General features: G+C 38.1%; 1 protein-coding gene across 5 annotated transcripts in view; it reads left to right on the top strand.

The window, feature by feature from the left end:
* Positions 1-19,136, top strand: part of LOC121866439 (palmitoyltransferase ZDHHC18-like) — a 71,067-nt gene that overhangs the window by 19,837 nt on the left and 32,094 nt on the right. For all 5 annotated transcript variants that reach the window (XM_042366110.1, XM_042366118.1, XM_042366128.1 and 2 more), the window contains 5 exons: positions 2,179-2,333; positions 2,856-3,016; positions 14,153-14,311; positions 15,188-15,325; positions 17,532-17,689. In XM_042366110.1, coding sequence (XP_042222044.1) covers positions 2,179-2,333; positions 2,856-3,016; positions 14,153-14,311; positions 15,188-15,325; positions 17,532-17,689 — 771 coding nt within the window. The remainder of the gene's footprint in view (positions 1-2,178; positions 2,334-2,855; positions 3,017-14,152; positions 14,312-15,187; positions 15,326-17,531; positions 17,690-19,136) is intronic.

Raw genomic sequence — 19,136 nt, 5'->3', positions numbered from 1 at the left:
TTGTAGTGTTATACAGTATTACCACTTCCAATACAACTCAATTTTATTTTCTTGTATTTTAAGTGTACAGTACAGTACACTACTTGTATTATTAATTGCCCAGTACAGATATTAATAAGAGCACAGCGGTTGAGGGGATATAGCACTCGCCTTCTTTTCCGGGGCTCGGTGATTCTATTCATGGCCACTCCCGGTTCACCCAGCTGTAAATGGGTACCTAAGCTTACAACTTGGAGAAGTGAAGGTGGTCGAGTGCATCCAAACTATAGGAGCCAGTTTTACTTTTACAGATATTGATAGCACAGGTAATAAAGTCTTTAAAGAGCCTTGTGTCATGTTGCACAGTACAGTACAGTATTGTAATGTTTTCCCTTGTAATTTGTTTTCCATTTTAAATAAAGGTAATTACGTACAGTCCCAGAGTGTACTGCAGTTCATTTTACAGTGGTCCCTCGGTTAACGAACACAATTCGTTCCAGAAGGTCGTTCATTAACCGAAAATTTTGTTAACCAAAACCATTGTTTCAATGGGATTTTGGGTAATTGGTTCCAGCTCACCGAAAATTACATACAAAGTAAAAATAAATGCAGTAAAGTACACTTACTTTGAGGTGTGCATGTAGAAGGCTCCTGGTTGATGATGATGGGAATTAGAATGAGGGTGGAGGAGAAGGGAGAAGAGAAGGCATTGGGGTGGAAGAGAAGTCACCCCATGCTGCCATTTCACCCATAAAATTTTAGTTCACTTGGTGTAATTCAAGATTATTTTCTTTAAATCAGCACTGCACTGCATTATATATTTTCAATATGTACAATAAACTTCAGAATGACCAATAATTGTACTGTAAAAACATAAAAATAGTTTATGTTCAAGAGAGCCACAAGCAAGATTCTTCCTCCACTGAGCAGGGACACACACTGACACCATTTTGGGTGTGTTGAGTGGCTGTTTGGTGCTCTAAAAACTAGTTCCCTGTACTTCAATTATGTTAAAGAATTGTTAAAATTACTAAAAACTTTAATATAAGACTTGGAAAATTATTGAATAGTACAACTTTCTTGATATTTACTCAAATGTAACGAATTTAAGCCCTCAAACCGATTACTGTATTGGCGGACTAATACTACAGCTGGTGAGCTGGCGAAAACATGTTGAGAGGAATTCGTAAGGAATTTGTTAACCGAATTTTTTTCGTTAACCGAATTGAATATTCTTATGGAAGGTAATTCATTACCGAGGCGTTCGTTAACCGAGAGACTACTGTTTCATATTTTAGTATGTTGATGTACACAACATTTTCTTCATTTTTCTATGATAAAACAAGTCTAACAAGCATTATTACAACATATATTATTAATTTTTCTCATGCAATCGGGAAATAGCAACTACTATATTCGGGTTGAGCGTGTTACAGCACCTATGGAGGTGCTGTAAGTTACGGGCTAGATTACACGCTCACTTACGGAGCCCGCTGCCAAATATTTGTTTTGAGTATACTGATCGGAGACTGTAAGTCCAGTTACGGGGTAAACAAAGAGATACAGTCCCGTAAATGTTTTTGAGTCTGCGGCCCCAGGAGTTGGTAAATTCACTGAAATTGTAAAGGCTGATAAGGATGTCAGAAGTGGATGAGGCTTTAGTTCATAGGTCACTTGCATCACCTTTACTGTACAGCAGATACTGTATGTGAGAGACTACAGGATGTGCAGTGTTCATATGACCTGATCATCATGTTACACAGAAAGAGATAAACTCAGTGCATACTCTATTACATTTACTGGTGTACTGTATCTTATACCAAAGACTGTTCTTTTTTGTGGTTTCTGCAAAGTTTCCTTTCACTCTCATAAACCAATGATTGCCTGTTCTACCAAATTACTTGAACATTTTCAATAATGGTTACATGATCTACTTTTGGTTACTACTGTATTTTGTTTTCTCTTTTTTTAAAGTGTTACTTGAAAATTAGACTTATTGAAGGAAGTGGCTTGTAAGGATATCCTAAAAAGGTTGACAATAAGATGTGAGCTCTACCCATACATGTACTGTGCAGTGTTTAATGTTTTTCTCTATGTACGTGAATCCCCATAATGTGTGTTGTTATACTCTAGAGTTTATTGGACTAGGTTGGGAAAATATTGCTGACTACTGTATTGTATAAGTTTTCATATCTGCAGGTGAAGATGGCAAGCGTTAAACGCAAGTGGCAGATTTTTCCAGGTCGCAACAAGTTTTGTTGCGATGGGAGGATAATGATGGCTCAACAGACAGGCATCTTTTATTTCACCGTCGGACTCATTGTTGTTACAAATGTACTCTTCTTCGTCTTTGAGTAAGTGTGAAATTTTCTACTTTTAAATTTTGGGAGGAAATTTTAAATATTTTTATGCCCTCCTTACTCTGTATTTACAGGGGGAAGTATTTATTTATACCTGTCCATCCAAACATGTCCCACCCAAGTTTGTTAGCAGCTTTATGCAAAAAGTGTCCAGTATAACTCAGTGAAATTTTAGGATTCTTTACATACATCCAAACTACCTTATGATGTTTTGGAATTGTTTGATTGATTTTTGCCCAGTGGAGGTGTAGCTGTGTGTTTCACCTACACAGCTCTGATTTAACCTGTTCTTTTGATTTATATAAAAAAAAAACCTGTTCGAGTAATTTTTATCAGTGACTTGTACCTGGTACAGTATTAGAATATACTCTTGTATTAGAATATACTCTTGTGACTGGTAATAATTATAATGAGGTGAATAATATCAAGGTTTCTTTTTCTGTGTCAAATGCCATTTTACTTTTCAATGGAAAAGGTTGTTATATAGAACCACATTTAACAAACATTTCTCACCAGCTGTCCCTTCCTGGCGAAGCACTTGACGGCGGCCATCCCAGCGTTTGGGGGTCTCCTGTTTATTTTCGTCATGTCTTCCCTATTTCATACATCCTTCACTGACCCGGGGATAATTCCAAGAGCCACAGCTGATGAGGCCATCTATACTGAAAAACAGATTGGTAGGTTTTTAAGGAAATCTATAATTAATAAACCAGTAGCTAATGGTTATAGAGGACAAAGAGAACAAGCTGTCTGTTGATGGTAAGAGTAATAGCAACATGAACAGCAATTGTTATCCTGGAGCATTAGTTTGTGATGGCTGCCAATAGTTTAGTAGAACCAGGTTTATACTTGTAGAGGGTACAGTTTTAATTAATTTAAATGATAAGCTTCTTCTCTAGGTCTGTAGTATCTTCAATTTAGTAATTTCTCCACCAGATTGAGAAGCACAGATATATTTCCATGATGTAATACAGTATAAATATTTTACTGTAAGACCATGATTTGTCATTAAAGGTGTGTGAGTATTTAGAAAGAATGATTACGTTTAATTTATTATCTAGCATCTCACAATATAATTTCTTATTATTGTACTATATTCTGATTTAAAAATTTTCATAAATTCTGTTCTAAGCCACTACAGTGTAGTACAGTACTGTGCGGGGGTCCCCAGGTTATGAATGGGTTCCGTCCTGAGGATGCTCGTAAGTCGGAACACGCTATATGCATACTGTACTTACAAAACAATGTTTAACCCTTAAGCCCCGGGTTAGGGTGCTGCTGGCAGTACCCCTCCCCCTCCCCCCTTTGCGGGGAGAAATCAGGAAAATCAACCTTTCAAAAAAAAAAAGCGGGATTAGGCGGACGTTCTGGAACATCACCCGGGGCTTAAGGGTTGAGTCCCACTATATTATAGCCTAAGTCCTTATATAGTACATGTAAAATAGCTGAATTTAAGACAAAAGAAGAAATAGAATAACAAAATACAGGTTGATAATACCTTCTCCGAAATTCCAAGAACCGAAAACCTCTGAAAACCTAAAGTTTTTTCGTGGAGCATCACATGCCCCTATTATTTTGTTTTTGTTTTTTGTTATTTATTTATTTATTTTGTTATTATTATTATTATTATTTGTTTTTTAACAGGGATTAGCCCACCCTGGCACAGGTCACTGACCCACATCGGGGTCTGGGGGGGGGGGATGTAATAGTAATACAGGTAATAATAATAATAATTCAAAGTAAATAAAATTTATAATAAAAATAGGCAAAAATAAGATAATAAAATAATAATGATAACAATAATAATAATAATAACAAAAATAATATTAACAACATTAATAATAATAATGATAATAATGAAATAATAATAATGAAAATAAAAATAATAATAAAGAAATAAAAAAAAAGATCAAAGTAAGAAACACGACCTAGACCTACGAATTATTATTATTATTATTATTATTATTATTATTATTATTATTATTATTATTATTATTATTATTATTAGCTCACGGCAGCCCTCACAGACCACATAATAGCCCAGAATGCAACAGGGGAAGTGGATACCAGTGAAGTAAATAAGATTCGTAGGTCCATTACGACAGATCGACAGCACTGCCAAAATGATAAGTCGCAGCAACTATTGCTGCAGGTACCAGAAAATTTGAAAAAAAAAGTAGCTATAGCGCAGGAGGTGGGTGCCTCGAACTGGTTAACTACGTTACCGATAAGGGCAAATGGTTTCAGTCTTAATAAACAAGAATTTACAGATGCCATTGCTCTAAGGTACGGTCGGCCAGTAGAAGGTTTGCCCTCCCAATGCGTGTGTGGCTCTTCCTATCATGGCGATCACGCCATGGTGTGCAAGAAGGGGGGCTTCATATGCATGAGGCATGACGAGGTAAGGGATCTCACAGCAAATATGTTGAAGGAAATCTGCCGGGATGTCATGGTAGAACCGACCCTCCTTCCATTGGACGGTGAGATCTTCCAACACAGGACTTCAAACACATCTAACGAAGCCCGTGTGGACGTCAGTGCTCAAGGATTCTGGACGCGGGGACAGCGAGCTTTCTTCAACATCAGGATTTTTGATCCCATGGCTGCATGTCACTGTAACCTAGCTCTCGATGCTGCACATAGGAGGAACGAGAACGACAAGAGAAGGGCATATGGGGAGAGAATTCAAAATGTTGATCAAGGCAGCTTCACTCCTCTAGTGTTCACAACCTCTGGTGGGATGGGACCAAGTGCAAGATGTTTCTACGCCAGACTCGCGGAGTTGATCTCCGAACAGAAGCAGCAGCCCAGAAGTTATGTTACAGCCTGGATGAGATGTCGATTGTCTTTCTCTCTCCTTTGGTCGGCTTTGCTCTGCCTCAGGGGAACGAGAGCTTCTGCCCCAACTCCGACAACTGCTGCAGATATTGACTATGAGGCTACTGTCACTGAATGCCGCATAGATCTGCGGCTGAACTAATTTAACACAGATAGGATAGCTACTTATGTATTAGGATATTTAATATTAAGGTAATTAAATGGTGGCTATTGGGGGAGGCTGGAGGCCACGTTAATAAAAAAAAAAAAATCGTAGTAGTTGTAGTAGTAGTAGTAGTAGTAGTAGTAGTAGTAGTAGTAGTAGTAGTAGTAGTAGTAGTACATTTTCACCCCTCAGGCTCCGATGTGGGTCAGTGACCTGTGCCCGGGTGGGCTAATCCCTGTTAAAAAAAAAACTAACCATTCTGAAATCTGAAAAATTCCAAAATCCAAAACACATCTGTCCCCAAGGATTTCAGATAAGGGGTTATCAACCTGTATAGTAAATGAAAGTAAAAAATAAGTCATCAGGTTAATAAAATACAGTACAGGTACTGTAAATTTCAAGTTTAACCTCGCTCATATTGGTGGGTGTTCGTAAGTCGGCTGTTTTTAAGTCGGGAACCTCCTGTACAGACGATAATCAAAACTTATACTTTTCAGCTGTATAAACAGCCTTTTTGCACCATGTCTTCAGTATGTCGACCACTCTTAATAGCCTTGTTTCATCACTAATACAAGTGTGTACAGTAGTATTGTAAATTATGTTCTTTCCAATATTCTGATACAATTTTCAGGAGTACCATATCATTTTGTTTATCTAATTTTTTGCTTATTTTTTATTACTTGTCATTGGCAATTAATCAGAGTACCATCCTCATATCTGAAGGCTGGTGACCACAGTCCTCCACTCTATATTTTTTCTGGCTGCCTTTACCAATCCTCCACTTGCCATAATGGCTGACTGGAAATGGAATATGGTGATATGAAAGGTAAAAAAGTAGCTCATTGAAGCTTTATTCATGGATGGTAAATTTGTGAAAGGCTAGAGGATCATGAGGTACAGTGTAGCTTAAATTACATAAATTATAACATACAAGTTGTTGTACATATAAATAGGTCTAGTTACAGATATACAGTTGTTAATATGATTATGGGTTCACAGCTGAATGGCCCGGCTGTCTATGTAGTGTGTAGACTCCTGGGCTATTCAACCAATGACGCTTAATAGCCCCAGTGTTTTTGTTTTTTAATTGAGTGCATTACTTCTTTAGAGTTCTAACAGTAGGACTTATCAGCACATGAGTACTTCCATCTCATCCCATCAGGTTTAGGAACTCATAATCATTTGCTGATGACCCTGAAGTCAAATGAAGGAATAAAGTTAGAGTTCCCATTTTATAACAAAGGGAAACAAACAAAATAACCTGGTTACCTTCTCTCCTCCATTGGGGAGTTATAAATCAGCAGGAACTTTAACGGCCAGAGGCATTCAAATTAGAGAAGTATAAAGTGTATTCAAAGCCCTGACTTGACACAACCACCAGTTCATATGGGATCAGATCATTGATCCTGCTTTGACTTTGTGGCAGAGTTCTATTCGCAATAAAAATGTTATCTGACATTTTCTGTCGGGATAGTTTATTTTGCCATTAGCCAGTCAGGCTCTGCCAGGAGCTAGTCCAGTAGTTATATCTCATAGTCCACTCATTCATCCCCTTAGTCATAAAATGGGTTTTTTACTTAAAGTCCTCAGTTATGGAAAATTGCCAAAAATTGAGAGAAGTTTTAAGCTTCATGTTGTACAATACAGCATGCCCTTTCAATTTGCTGATTTTTAATTCGTTGCCTTCGATTATTCACGGATGACACCCTGGATGTACACAAGAATGTCTGCAGATAGTTTTAAAGTTGGCAGCATTTTTACAGCCAGTACAGCTCCTCCCCGACTTACGACGGGGTTGGGGACCCAAATCCAGGTCGTAAATCGAAATGGCCGTAAGTCGAAAATGCTTAAATAATACATAGAAAATCTAAAATGGGTGTCTCTTTTTCTTCTCAGCACCACAAAACTCTCACTTTTAAGCTTGCCAGCCATTTTAAAGTGAATTATAAACGAAAATTTTGTCAGTACACAGCGCAATCATTGACGTTGGGACTCGAAAATACGTAATTTGACCAAATTTTGGTACGACTGAGCAGGTCGTATGTCCGGGTGGTCGTAAGTCGGGGAGGAGCTGTATTTTGTATTGTTAGTACTTTAACTTTATTTTTCTAAAGTGCCCTGTCTGTACAAAAATAAAAAATTTTCCTTTTGTTTATCATTGTTGTTGTAAGCTGAGCCCTGGTGGGTTCCTTTGGTATACTGTATACTAATAAAAATGTTTACCTTTGATAGAAATCAAGGTTGTAAACAAGTTTTTTTTTTTTTAATTTGAATCAACAGCCACCCAGTTATGTTCTCAGAACATAGTTTTATTTTATCTGATAATGGAAAAAAATATAAACCCAATGTCTGCACATACACGAGGTGCGATCCAAAAGTTCCCAGACTGGCTTCATAAAAGCTATATTTTTCAAGATATAACAGTAAAACTTTATTCATCCTTTAAATCTTTTTCAGGGGCCTCAATGCAGTGCTGAATCCCCTCCTCCCACTTCTGGGAGTCCTTGTTGGTGAGGCTGGAGAACACCTTCTGTGATGTGTCCTGGATCTCCATTCTGTCCATGATCATCTTCCCCTTGATCAGGTTCAACTTGAACTAAGGAAACAGCCAGAAGCCACAGGGGTCCTGATCTGGAGAGTAAGGAGGGTGGGGAGCCACCGTGATGCTGTGCTGTTTCCTTAGTTTAAGTTGAACCTGATCAAGGGGAAGATGATCATGGACAGAATGGAGATCCAGGACACATCACAGAAGGTGTTCTCCAGCCTCACCAACAAGGACTCCCAGAAGTGGGAGGAGGGGATTCAGCACTGCATTGAGGCCCCTGAAAAAGATTTAAAGGATGAATAAAGTTTTACTGCTATATCTTGAAAAATATAGCTTTTATGAAGCCAGTCCGGGAACTTTTGGATCACACCTCGTATGTATTAATTTCTTCACTAATTCAGTTGTTTCTTTTTTTTTATGCTTGAGAATACATAAGGCACAATCCCTTTGCTCCTATGTCTCTTCAAATCTTCAGTTTAAATATTAACTCTTGATATGACCTATGGTTATAACTACAGGTATGGAATCATTTATCCAGCATTCTGAGGACCTTGGGGTTACCAGATAGTTTTCTTTTCCTAAATTTGAAGCACCATGCATTAATGCATTACATGTACAGTAAACTCTCTGTACTGGCTGCAAAGCCACTGTTCAGATCAATAGATTCACCCATAAAACTAAAAATTGTATGCATATATAGAGCAATAATTAATTAAAGCATTTACTGTACACTACTGAAAATAGCAATAAGGAAAGCATAAATAGAGCAAAAATTATGTAAGCCAGTGTACAAACTGCGATTCCGTCTCCGCTGACGCTCGCTTTAGCAATGCAGCAGCATCCCTAGCAATGGATGCTCTGCACAGTGAACACTTCGACCTCCACACACTCACCACACAGCTTCACGATTCATTCCAGAAGGTCGTTCGTTAACCAAAACCATTGTTTCAATGGGATTTTGGGTAATTGGTTCCAGCTCACCGAAAATTACATACAAAGTAAAAAAAAAAATGCAGTAAAGTACACTTACTTTGAGGTGTGTATGTAGAAAGCTCCTGGTTGATGATGATGATGGGAATTAGAAGTGGGGGTGGAGGAGAAGGGAGAAGAGAAGGCAGTGGGGTGGAAGAGAAGTCACCCCATGCTTCATGCCGCCATTTCACCCATAAAATTTTAAGTTCACTTGGTGTAATTCAAGATTATTTTCTTTAAATCAACACTGCACTGCATTACATATTGTCAATATGTAAAATAAATTTCTGAATGACCAATAATTGTACTGTAAAAATGTAAAATTAGTTTATGTTCAAGAGAGAGTCAAGCAAAATGCTACCTCCACTGAGCAAAGATACAAACGGACGCCATTTTGGGTGAGTCAAGTGGCTGTTTGGTGCACTAAAAACTAGTACCCTGTACAGTACTTCAATTATGTTAAATAGTTGTTAAAATGACTAAAAATTTTAATATAAGACCTGGAAAATTATTGAATAGTACAACCTTCTTGATATTTACTCAAATGGTAACGAATTTAAGCCCTAAAACCGATTACTGTATTGGTGGACTAATACCCCAGCTGGTGAGCAGGCGAAAACATGTTGACACAGTTTCGTAAGGATTTTGTTAACCAATTTTTTTTTTCGTTAACCAAGTTGAAGATTCTTATGGAAGGCAATCCGTTAACCGAAATTTCGTTAACCGAGGGATCACTGTATATGTGTGTATATATATATATATATATATATATATATATATATATATATATATATATATATATATATATATATATATATATATATATATATATATATATATATATATATATATATATATATATATATATATATATATATATATATATATATATATATATATATATATTTTCTTCATTTACAATTGAACCCGTGGAGGTCCGCGTAAAACGAGAAACGCGTAAACGAAATAACAGAACATATGGGATTAATTGAAAGAGAGACTGGGCCGACCCCCAAACTACACTTTTTCCGACACCATAGTACGTTGTAGTAAAAATAACATCTTAATTTTATGATGGTATGCACACACAATTAATATTTAAGAGAAATATCAATAATATTAGGTTTTTTAACACTTACGTTAGTAGAAAAGATGGCTGGGCACACGGGGATGGGGGGTTGGTTCCGAGGCAGAGGACAGATTATTGGCCTTCAGGTGTATCACTATCCACCACAGAGGTTAGCAGGTCCTCCGTGTCAAACCCCTCAAATTCCATATCCTCACTATCACTGACTTGGGCTGGCTGTGGCTGTGGTGGGTTGCGGGTGAAGAACTCGGTAATGTTTCATTGACGGCTAGCATTGATGTGGTCGTGATACATTTGGACATACGGCTCCATAGATTTCAACAGAAGGTTATTTGACACTTCATAGCGATGACTGACTGGGTCTTTGGCAAGGATGAGCTTGATTTTCTCAGGAAACTCGATGACCTCCTTCACATCACCATGTGTTAGTTTCTGTTCTTGTTCTTCCGTAACACCTGGCTGCTCACTGACGTCATCATCTTCCAACTCTCGTCTGCAGTCACCTCAGGTTGCCTGATTACCTCCAGGATGTCGTCGTTGGTGGTCTCGGAGAAGCCTGCAGCTCTAACACTTTGTGCAGCCTCTCGCAATGTCCAATGCCACAGCAGCAGACTGAGCTTCACCAGCCATCGCTTGACTCTGCCTCCCACCTGGGATACCCTCCAACACATGCCGCCACGCGTGACGAATCGTTGCCACAGACAGCTGCCCCCATGCCTCCACCAAGAAATCAACGGCTTTCTTGACGTTGAACAGTTTCCAGAACTGCTTGACTCGCACTTCATGGTCCGCCAAATCTTGTTCTGGATCCTCATCCTCGCTCTCCCTATCGGTGCCACTCAGAAGGTTCTGCAATTCATCCTTGGTGTTGGTGAAGTCGTTCAGGAGCCGAAACTTCTCTGTGGAGAAAACAGCCTTGACGTTGCATATCAACTCCTGATCCATGGGCTGGATTAACGACGTAGTGTTAGAGGGAAGGAAGACCACTTTTACATTGGGGTGACGATCCAGCAATAGAGGCGAGTGTCCTGGTGCGTTGTCAAGGAGCAACAAAATGTTGAATGGAACATTATGTTGCTCGCAGAATTTCTTCATATCAGGAACGAAACAGTTGTCAAACTAGGAGAGGGACAGACCAGTGAACATCCACGCCTTCCCTGAGGTTAGCCAATTGACATTTAACTTGCTCATGTCCATATTTTTGTAGGCATGCTGCTTGCGGGCTTTGTGGATCACAGACAACTTCAGCTTACAAGTGCCGGAGGCATTGGTGGTGAACAGGACGGTGATGCGCTTCTTCTGCAACTTAAGGCCCCGACACTTGCTCGCAGACTTGACTACGAAGGTCTTGGATGGCAATTTCTTCCAAAACAACGCGGATTCATCCATGTTGAACACTTGGTCGTTGGTGTACTGTCCTTCCTCCATAATTTCTCGTAAGAATGGGGGAAAATTCATGGCGACAGCCCGGTCAGCACTTGCTCCTTCACAAACAATTTCAACGTTCGTGATCTAATTACAACGTTTGAAACCTTGCAGCCACCCAGCGGAATCAGTGAAGGGTTTGGGCTCTGCAACTCCCATTTTTCTCGCCACTGATAGGTACAGTTCTCTCGCGTAGTCCTGCACTGCCTGAGTGTCGACCGCCATGTTCTTTCTTGACTGACGAATCAAGTACCTGACCAATAAACCTTCAGTCTTGAGCAGCACCTTATTGTGGCAATATTTCACCATCGACGCACCTGCAGACTTTGTGATGCTCATGTGGTCTTTGATCTTGCCGGCATCCTTCTTGATGGTGCGGATCGTCGATTCATTAACTCCATATTGTCAGGCGAGATCCACCTGTCTTGTGCCTTTCTCTAACTCCTGGACGATTTTGTACTTCACTTCATAGCTTAAAGCGCGTTGTACCTTCTTGGGCTTTGGGCGGCTTGGGCCAGGTAGTTCAAGGTTTCTCTGGGGTGTTGGGGGTCCAGCGGAAGCCATTGTTGAGCAGATTAGCGGGCCCGAGGGAGCACTGTATACACAGAGACGGAGGACAATGGGACTAACGCTTCCAAGGTCAGCGACTTATTCCCTCTGGTGGCAGGGCACGCCAAGTTAAATTAGACCAATCACAGCTATCGGCGGAGCGGATGCGTGGCCCAATCACAGTCCGAAACGTCATCTGACGTCAGCAGTGACGTAAGAGTGACCTAGCATTTGTTCGTTATAGGATTAATCCGTTCTAGGCCCCCAAATACAACCACTTAACAATGAAAAATATAATATAAAATTGTAAAAATTGTAAAAAAGTGTATAAATGTGCATTTAAACTCTTGAAATAAAGAATATCATTAATACTTGTAATAAAAAATAATAAATTAGTACAAAAAATAATAAAAAATACTGTTCGTTGTAGGAGTTTCGTTCGTTATAGCATTCTCAATTTTATAGGTAAAACCGTTCATTATAGGAATATTCGTAGTAGAATCCGTTCGTTATAGCATACCCCAGTGTACAGTATATATATATATATATATATATATATATATATATATATATATATATATATATATATATATATATATATATATATATATATATATATATATATATATATATATATATATATATATATATATATATATACATACATACATACATACATACATATACATACATACATACATACATACATTACTTACGACCGTCGGGACTTACGACCGCCGCAGTTGTGACCTTTTTTTTTTTTTTTTTCAAATGACACGCATTTTCTATACCGAAACGTTTCCAGTTAATGTAGTCTCCATGTATAATTAGAAAATTATGGGGGCCCCATGTGCATTCAGCTGACTACATTAAAGGTAAGTGCTCAGTCACACTGTATCCATTCCTCATTATTTATTACTTTTACTGTACTATATTTCATTGTAGATTTTTTATTTAAAAAAAAAATTTAATTCTTTTTTTTTATCTATGTCGGACTTACGACCTGGATTTGGGTCCCTAACCCCGTCGTAAGTCGGGGAACACCTGTATATAATTTTACTATTATTATTATTTGGGGGGGGGGGCGGGTCAGTCTGTACGTATGATTTTGTGTGCATGTAAATTAGTAAATAAAAAATTAAGAAAACTACTTGTATCTACAGTGCCAGAAATTATGAGTTGAAAATACTTAATACATTATGATAATTGTTTCTTTTATTTATTTATTTAGTTAGTTATTTATTTGCTTTTTCTGTATGTAGGATTATGTGTGCATGTAACCAAGTAAAATAATAAAATCAAGAAAACTATGTGTATCTACCTGAAATAACACATTGAAAAATAAAAGCGTAACATAATACAGTACAGGTAGTTCTGCTATAACGCGATAATTGTGTTCTTGTAAAATATTGTGTTATAGAAAATCGCGTAATAGAAATAACAGGGCTTATGGAGAAAATAGGGTTAGGTGCAGTTTACTCGAAATCGAAAAAATTTAGTAGTTAGCCTAACACAAAGGATAGCACAGTCTAAATAAATGTTACATTCATATCTAATAATGAAATCATACAGTAAATTTAACACTTTACCTTGAAAAAATATGAATGTAACTTGATGGGGGAGAAGGGTGATTTTGAGGTTGATAACATCAAGCTTCTCTTCAAGTGTTATATCCTTTCTTTTACGATAATCACCGGGAATTCTATCATCAGAATGCTTTTTGGAGATATTCTTCTTTACCATATTCACAGTTAATACCACAAAATTGGAGAAATAGTAAGCAAAAATCGCGTTATAGCAAACAAGCGATCGCGTTATACAAATATTGTTCCGAATTCATAAATCGCGTTAGAGCAAATTCGCGTTATCAAAACACGCGTTATAGCAGAACTCACTGTACTTTACATAGCTCATAGGTAGGGAGTGATTTAATGTTTCCCGCTTGGCCCAGGAATTGCTTGGTGCTCATTTTAAATATTTTGTGCCAGAACATAGCTGGTTTTTGGAGTGTTCTGGACACTGGGACACCAGATATGTGGTCCTGTACCTGTACATAAATGTAAATCTTTGATAGGAGTCATGGTCGTAAAGTGTATAACTTAAGCCATTAATATGAGACATGATTATCATTCATGGTTGCTAACTAAGGTAACTGTTTGAATAATAAGTTACTCTTGTGTCTATAAACTTACATGACAGTGCAAAAGACTTATTTTTTCTCACTTTTCCCCCTGGATGTTTCTCCCCCACAGAGGTGCCCAATTCTGGTAACGGTCCCAGACTCCGCCCTCCACCTCGCACGAAAGAAATCGTTGTAAATGGCGTAACCGTGAAGCTTAAATACTGTTTTACCTGCAAAATATTCAGACCACCTAGAGCGTCTCATTGTTCAATCTGCGATAATTGTGTTGGTAAGTAGAGAATCCCTTCACGACCAATTGAGGGCCAGGTGTTGGATTCACTTGTGTATAGTCACTCAAAAAACTATCTGTACTCAGGGGTGGGGATAAATTTTAGAATGAACACTGCGACTCTTATTGTCTAGGTAGGGTTGTCAGAATCCTTCGTCTATTGTGTCATATTGTCTTACAATTTGGAAAGATAGTTTTTTGAGCGACTGTACCTACAGTGTCCTTGGTGGTATGCTGATGTGTATTTTGTGTCAGGAACTGGAGTCATCAATAACAGTAGTTGGCTTTCTTTGCCTTTGAACATACTTGTGGGATTACTATAGAATCTATTATGGATAAAGGTTGGTCGGTAGTGTGTGTGAGCTTGCTTTTATTGTCGCTGATGAATCTTTAGGTGGAGGACAATGTGGACTGTCTTAAATTACCTGTGTTAACACTTAGGGTATTTATAATTAAACTATATTTAGTTACAGTTATATCTTGTATTCACTTAAATCTGGCTGATATCATAAAAAGTACTCCACTTCACCCCAAACCCCTAACAGATAACATTTATGGAGACTCCAGCATCAATTCTGCCACATACAGTATTACAGATCCACTGGTGGCAGACACACAGAATAATGGCTTTGGTTGTGTTCGGATTGTATGACTAAATTTGAATTTTTACTGAATGGGACTAGAATGGACAAAGTTTGGATACCTGGAAGACTCAAATAGTTGGAATTCAGATAAAGGGAATTGTACTTTAACAATTTTTCCATGTTTATGTTTACTGTAGGACTTAAATAATTATATAAGTATAGGCAGACTAAATTAGAATGTAAGATTCTTTTCTTGTAGAATATACTAAAATATGCTACTCTCTTCTTACAGAACGATTTGATCACCATTGTCCGTGGGTTGGAAACTGTGTTGGCAGGAGAAACTACAGATATTTTTACCTTTTCATCATATCTCTTGCCTTTCTCTGCGTATTCATCTTCTCTTGTGTTATTGCACATCTTGTCATATGTAAGTATTACCTGGACAGAGATCTTTGCTGCCTAATGCTAATTTAAGTTGAAGATATGAAAGAACATGTGTGTGGAATATTTCTTTGTTGTTTCAGCTCATTTCTGTTACTTTTTACACGTCTTGCGCCTCCCTCATTATACTTTCTGATTTTCTCTAGCTGTCTGCACCCACAAAAAATTGTGAGAAGAATACGGTATGGTACGATAAATAGAGTATTGTACTAGCTCCTCTCTGACCATTCTTTTATTTACCATTGGAAGTTTGTACTCAAGATTATGAGAAAAAGAATTAGTAACAATGAAAATATTTAAAACTAGAGCAATAAAGAAAAGGCAACTTTAAAGTTGGGCAATACACGTGCTAATTAGTGTGCACTCTCCTGCTGAACGGGACAGTATTGCAATACCATATTTTCCGCATGTTGTGCAAAGTGAGCTATAGCTAGAGATGGATCTCTTTATAGCGCGGTTTGTTTTTAGATATAAAAGATTGCGGCGGCCACAAGCGCCTACTTGTGTTCGTTTTGTAAATTGCTTTTTTTTTCCATGTGATTATGTCATAGATTGAGGCAATTTCCGAAGAAACCTAACTAACTAATTGTGGGTGTTGGTACCTGACCAAAAATACCACGATGTTGGTGGTGGTACAGCGGTAACATTCATTATCTCTCACCACTGTCATTATTATCATGGGTACGAGTCCTGCTTGGCCCAGACACACTTGTGACTCTTCCAATCATTATAGGTTTCCTCCTGTAATATCACTTGACAAATAAGTTTATAGCAATGTAACAAAGAACAGGCCAACTGTCCAAGTGGCGAATAAGTTGATAAGTGGTGAAATGCAGTAAAAAAAAAATTACCAATCAGTGGGGGGAAACAAAACACCAGCAGCTATTTAACAAGTTATATTCAGCTTCAGCCTTCTTGTTTATTTATGTTGACCTGAGATCAGCTGATCACCCATTCTGTTCACCTAGCCGACCGTGCATTATGTAGCATGCAGTATTGCCTAATTGACCACAGCACAGATATGTTGGATAGAGGACCTTGTCACAGTTCCCAAGATCTTTGGCAATGTTGATGGCCTCACACCGGGGGTTCTGCCTGTGATCACGTGTTTTATCTGGGCAAACTCCTGATGAGAGTGCTCAGGTAGTGGTAAATCATCATCCCTGTGACACATCACGGAGGGAACATTTCTTGGAAGTTTAGGTGCATCCTGGGCAAGGTATGAAAACTGTGTCAAGTTCCCCAACTATAGGGAACTTGTCATTACTGTACAGTATATGAAAATCACCTTGTAAACAAAATTTCTTAAGGGGTTTATTCAAACTGCCCAAACTAGTCCAAACCACCAGCCTGTGGGTTGAGGAGACATAATAAAAAAAGTTACCAGCATGTTATGTAAATCTGCCTGGTTCATTGTGTTACTGAGAGAGAGTTCTACGTGTGATGGTAAAGGGATTTGTTTCTAATCTCATTAGGAATCGAGCTATACTGTACTTATTGATCCACCTGTCACCGGATGATCCACCTACCCTCGTGCATATACTGTACTGTATGATTGCACATGAGCCCAGTCCCACAGTGAATTACAATCAGTATCCATTGTGAGTGAATGGTGACCTATGGCCAGTTTAGCATTCAGCTTCAAGGTTTGTTTATCAAAGCCAGAATATATTACATCAATGAAGGAAAATACCAAATGCTTGTCATACTGTTGTGTTGCCTTTATTAAAAATCCAAATAAATAAATTATATTGTTTTGGTTAATTTTTTATCATAATTTTTTCTTCATTTTCTCCATTAGTCTGATTTGACAATTCAGTAATTATACTATACACTCTGTTATGGCTGATGTTCATGAATTTATTCTGCTTCTTATTTCTCCTCTGTTTCTGTTTTTTTCTTTTCTTTTTCTTTTGCTTCTTTTCTCTCTTTTCCCAACTTCTTCTCTTCCTCTTTATTCTTTTCTCCCATATTTCTCTTTTTCCCTTTTCTTTCTACTTTTTTATTTTTTCCTTTATATTCTGTTTTTTCTTCTTGTTTCTCTTGTTTTCTTCTTTGTTTTGCCTTGCTTCTTTTTTCTTTTTCTCCCTTTCTCCCTCCTTTTTTCATCTTCAATTTTGATAGTTCATGAGTACAGCCGAAGTTTTTAAAATATAAACGTACACCTAACCTACTTTTTTTTCCATCTGCAGTCATGAATAAGGAGAATGAAACTTTCATGGTAGCTGTGCAGAAGAATCCTGCTTCAGTCGTAGAAGGCGTCATATGCTTTTTCTCTGTGTGGTCAATCCTGGGACTAGCAGGATTCCACACCTACCTCACAACATCAAATCAAACAACAAACGAAGATGTGAGTTGTGTGTTGTGCACTACCCCTCAGTAAACACCTGAGGGAGATATATGAAGAGTATACAGTACTCCATGCTTAGATATTTTTCCTTGGGTTTGGAGATTGCTTGAATGGGAAGGTAAAACAGGAATTGAATACAGTATAATAGTGATTTGTAGGAGTGTGTGAATATGTTATCACATATAGTCTCTCCTTGACTTACAACGGGTTCCGTCTCGATGACCAGGTCGTAAGTCGAAAAAGCGAAAAATAATACATAAAAATTCTAAAATGAAATACAGTACAGTAAAAGTTATCAATAATGAAAAATGAATAAAGTGTCACTGTGAACTTACCTTTAATGTAGTCAGGTGAATGCACACAGGGCCTCAATAACTTTTTAATTAAGCATGTAGACTACATTAATTGGATGAAGCAGAGGATTGATTTTTTTATTTTGCCGCTTACAGCGGCTAGTTTATCGTGCACTCCACACTCATCCTATGAGTGGTAGCGCAAAAGGATTACAGAGTAGAGTTTACAACGGGTCATAATAATTAACCCCCGTGGTCAGGATATTACGGCACTGAATGTTACACAGTATTTCATTTACATTATTTGTTTAGTTCTATACATAAAGGGTAACTTATTCACAACTACGTGAGTACAGGCGTGTGAGGCAGTATGCCTGGTCGCACACTTTGTTATTCACATTTGCGTGAGAAGTATTCAAGCACATTGTGTATTTGGTTCTGTACATGAGAACTGATATAGTTACTAAGTGCAAAAAAGTGGATACAATCTTAATATGTCGATTTTCTTGCCATTAGAGATGAAGTGCTGTGCCATTTCACACACAGTGTGCTTGGACCTGTCTCTAAAAGGTTCTATCTTCACACAGTCGAGGACGTAGTGTTCAAGTGTGTCCCCATATGTCTGGCCACACACTTTACATTTAGTCTTGTTTACATCTGCTTGAGGAACATAATGCCAGAGGTACTTATATCCTAATCTTAATCTAGCGGTTACAACATCTTGTAATCTAGTGATCTTGTTACTTGCTCCATATACATGTTTCACTTGATACATCTCATCATGGTAAACTATGGATCGACTAGTCCCTGTTTGCACTTGTCTACTTGCGTCAAATTCATCAATAAGTTCTTTCCTAATTACAGTTGTAAGGGTTCTTTTTGACAGCCCCAGATTGTATTCAACAGTGTCTTTGTTAGACTCGAGTTTGGCGAGAGCATCAACTCTGTCATGTTTTATGAGGCCTATGTGAGAGGGGATCCACAACAGTTTGACCTTGACACCCCGGTCAACAAGGAACGCATATTTGTGTCTGGCTTCAGAGACAAGCGCGTGACAACTTGAGTGTCAAGGGCAATTAGTGAGGATAGAGAGTCAGTGATGATGAGACTGTCAGTGACAGTGGTTTCAATAAATTTAATAGCTGTGAGTATGG

This window comes from Homarus americanus, unplaced genomic scaffold, assembly GCF_018991925.1.
Source record: "Homarus americanus isolate GMGI-L3 unplaced genomic scaffold, GMGI_Hamer_2.0 scaffold32583, whole genome shotgun sequence".
Taxonomy (NCBI): domain Eukaryota; kingdom Metazoa; phylum Arthropoda; class Malacostraca; order Decapoda; family Nephropidae; genus Homarus; species Homarus americanus.
The sequence above is the reverse complement of the archived record's forward strand: the minus strand, read 5'-3'. Positions and strand labels throughout refer to the sequence as shown.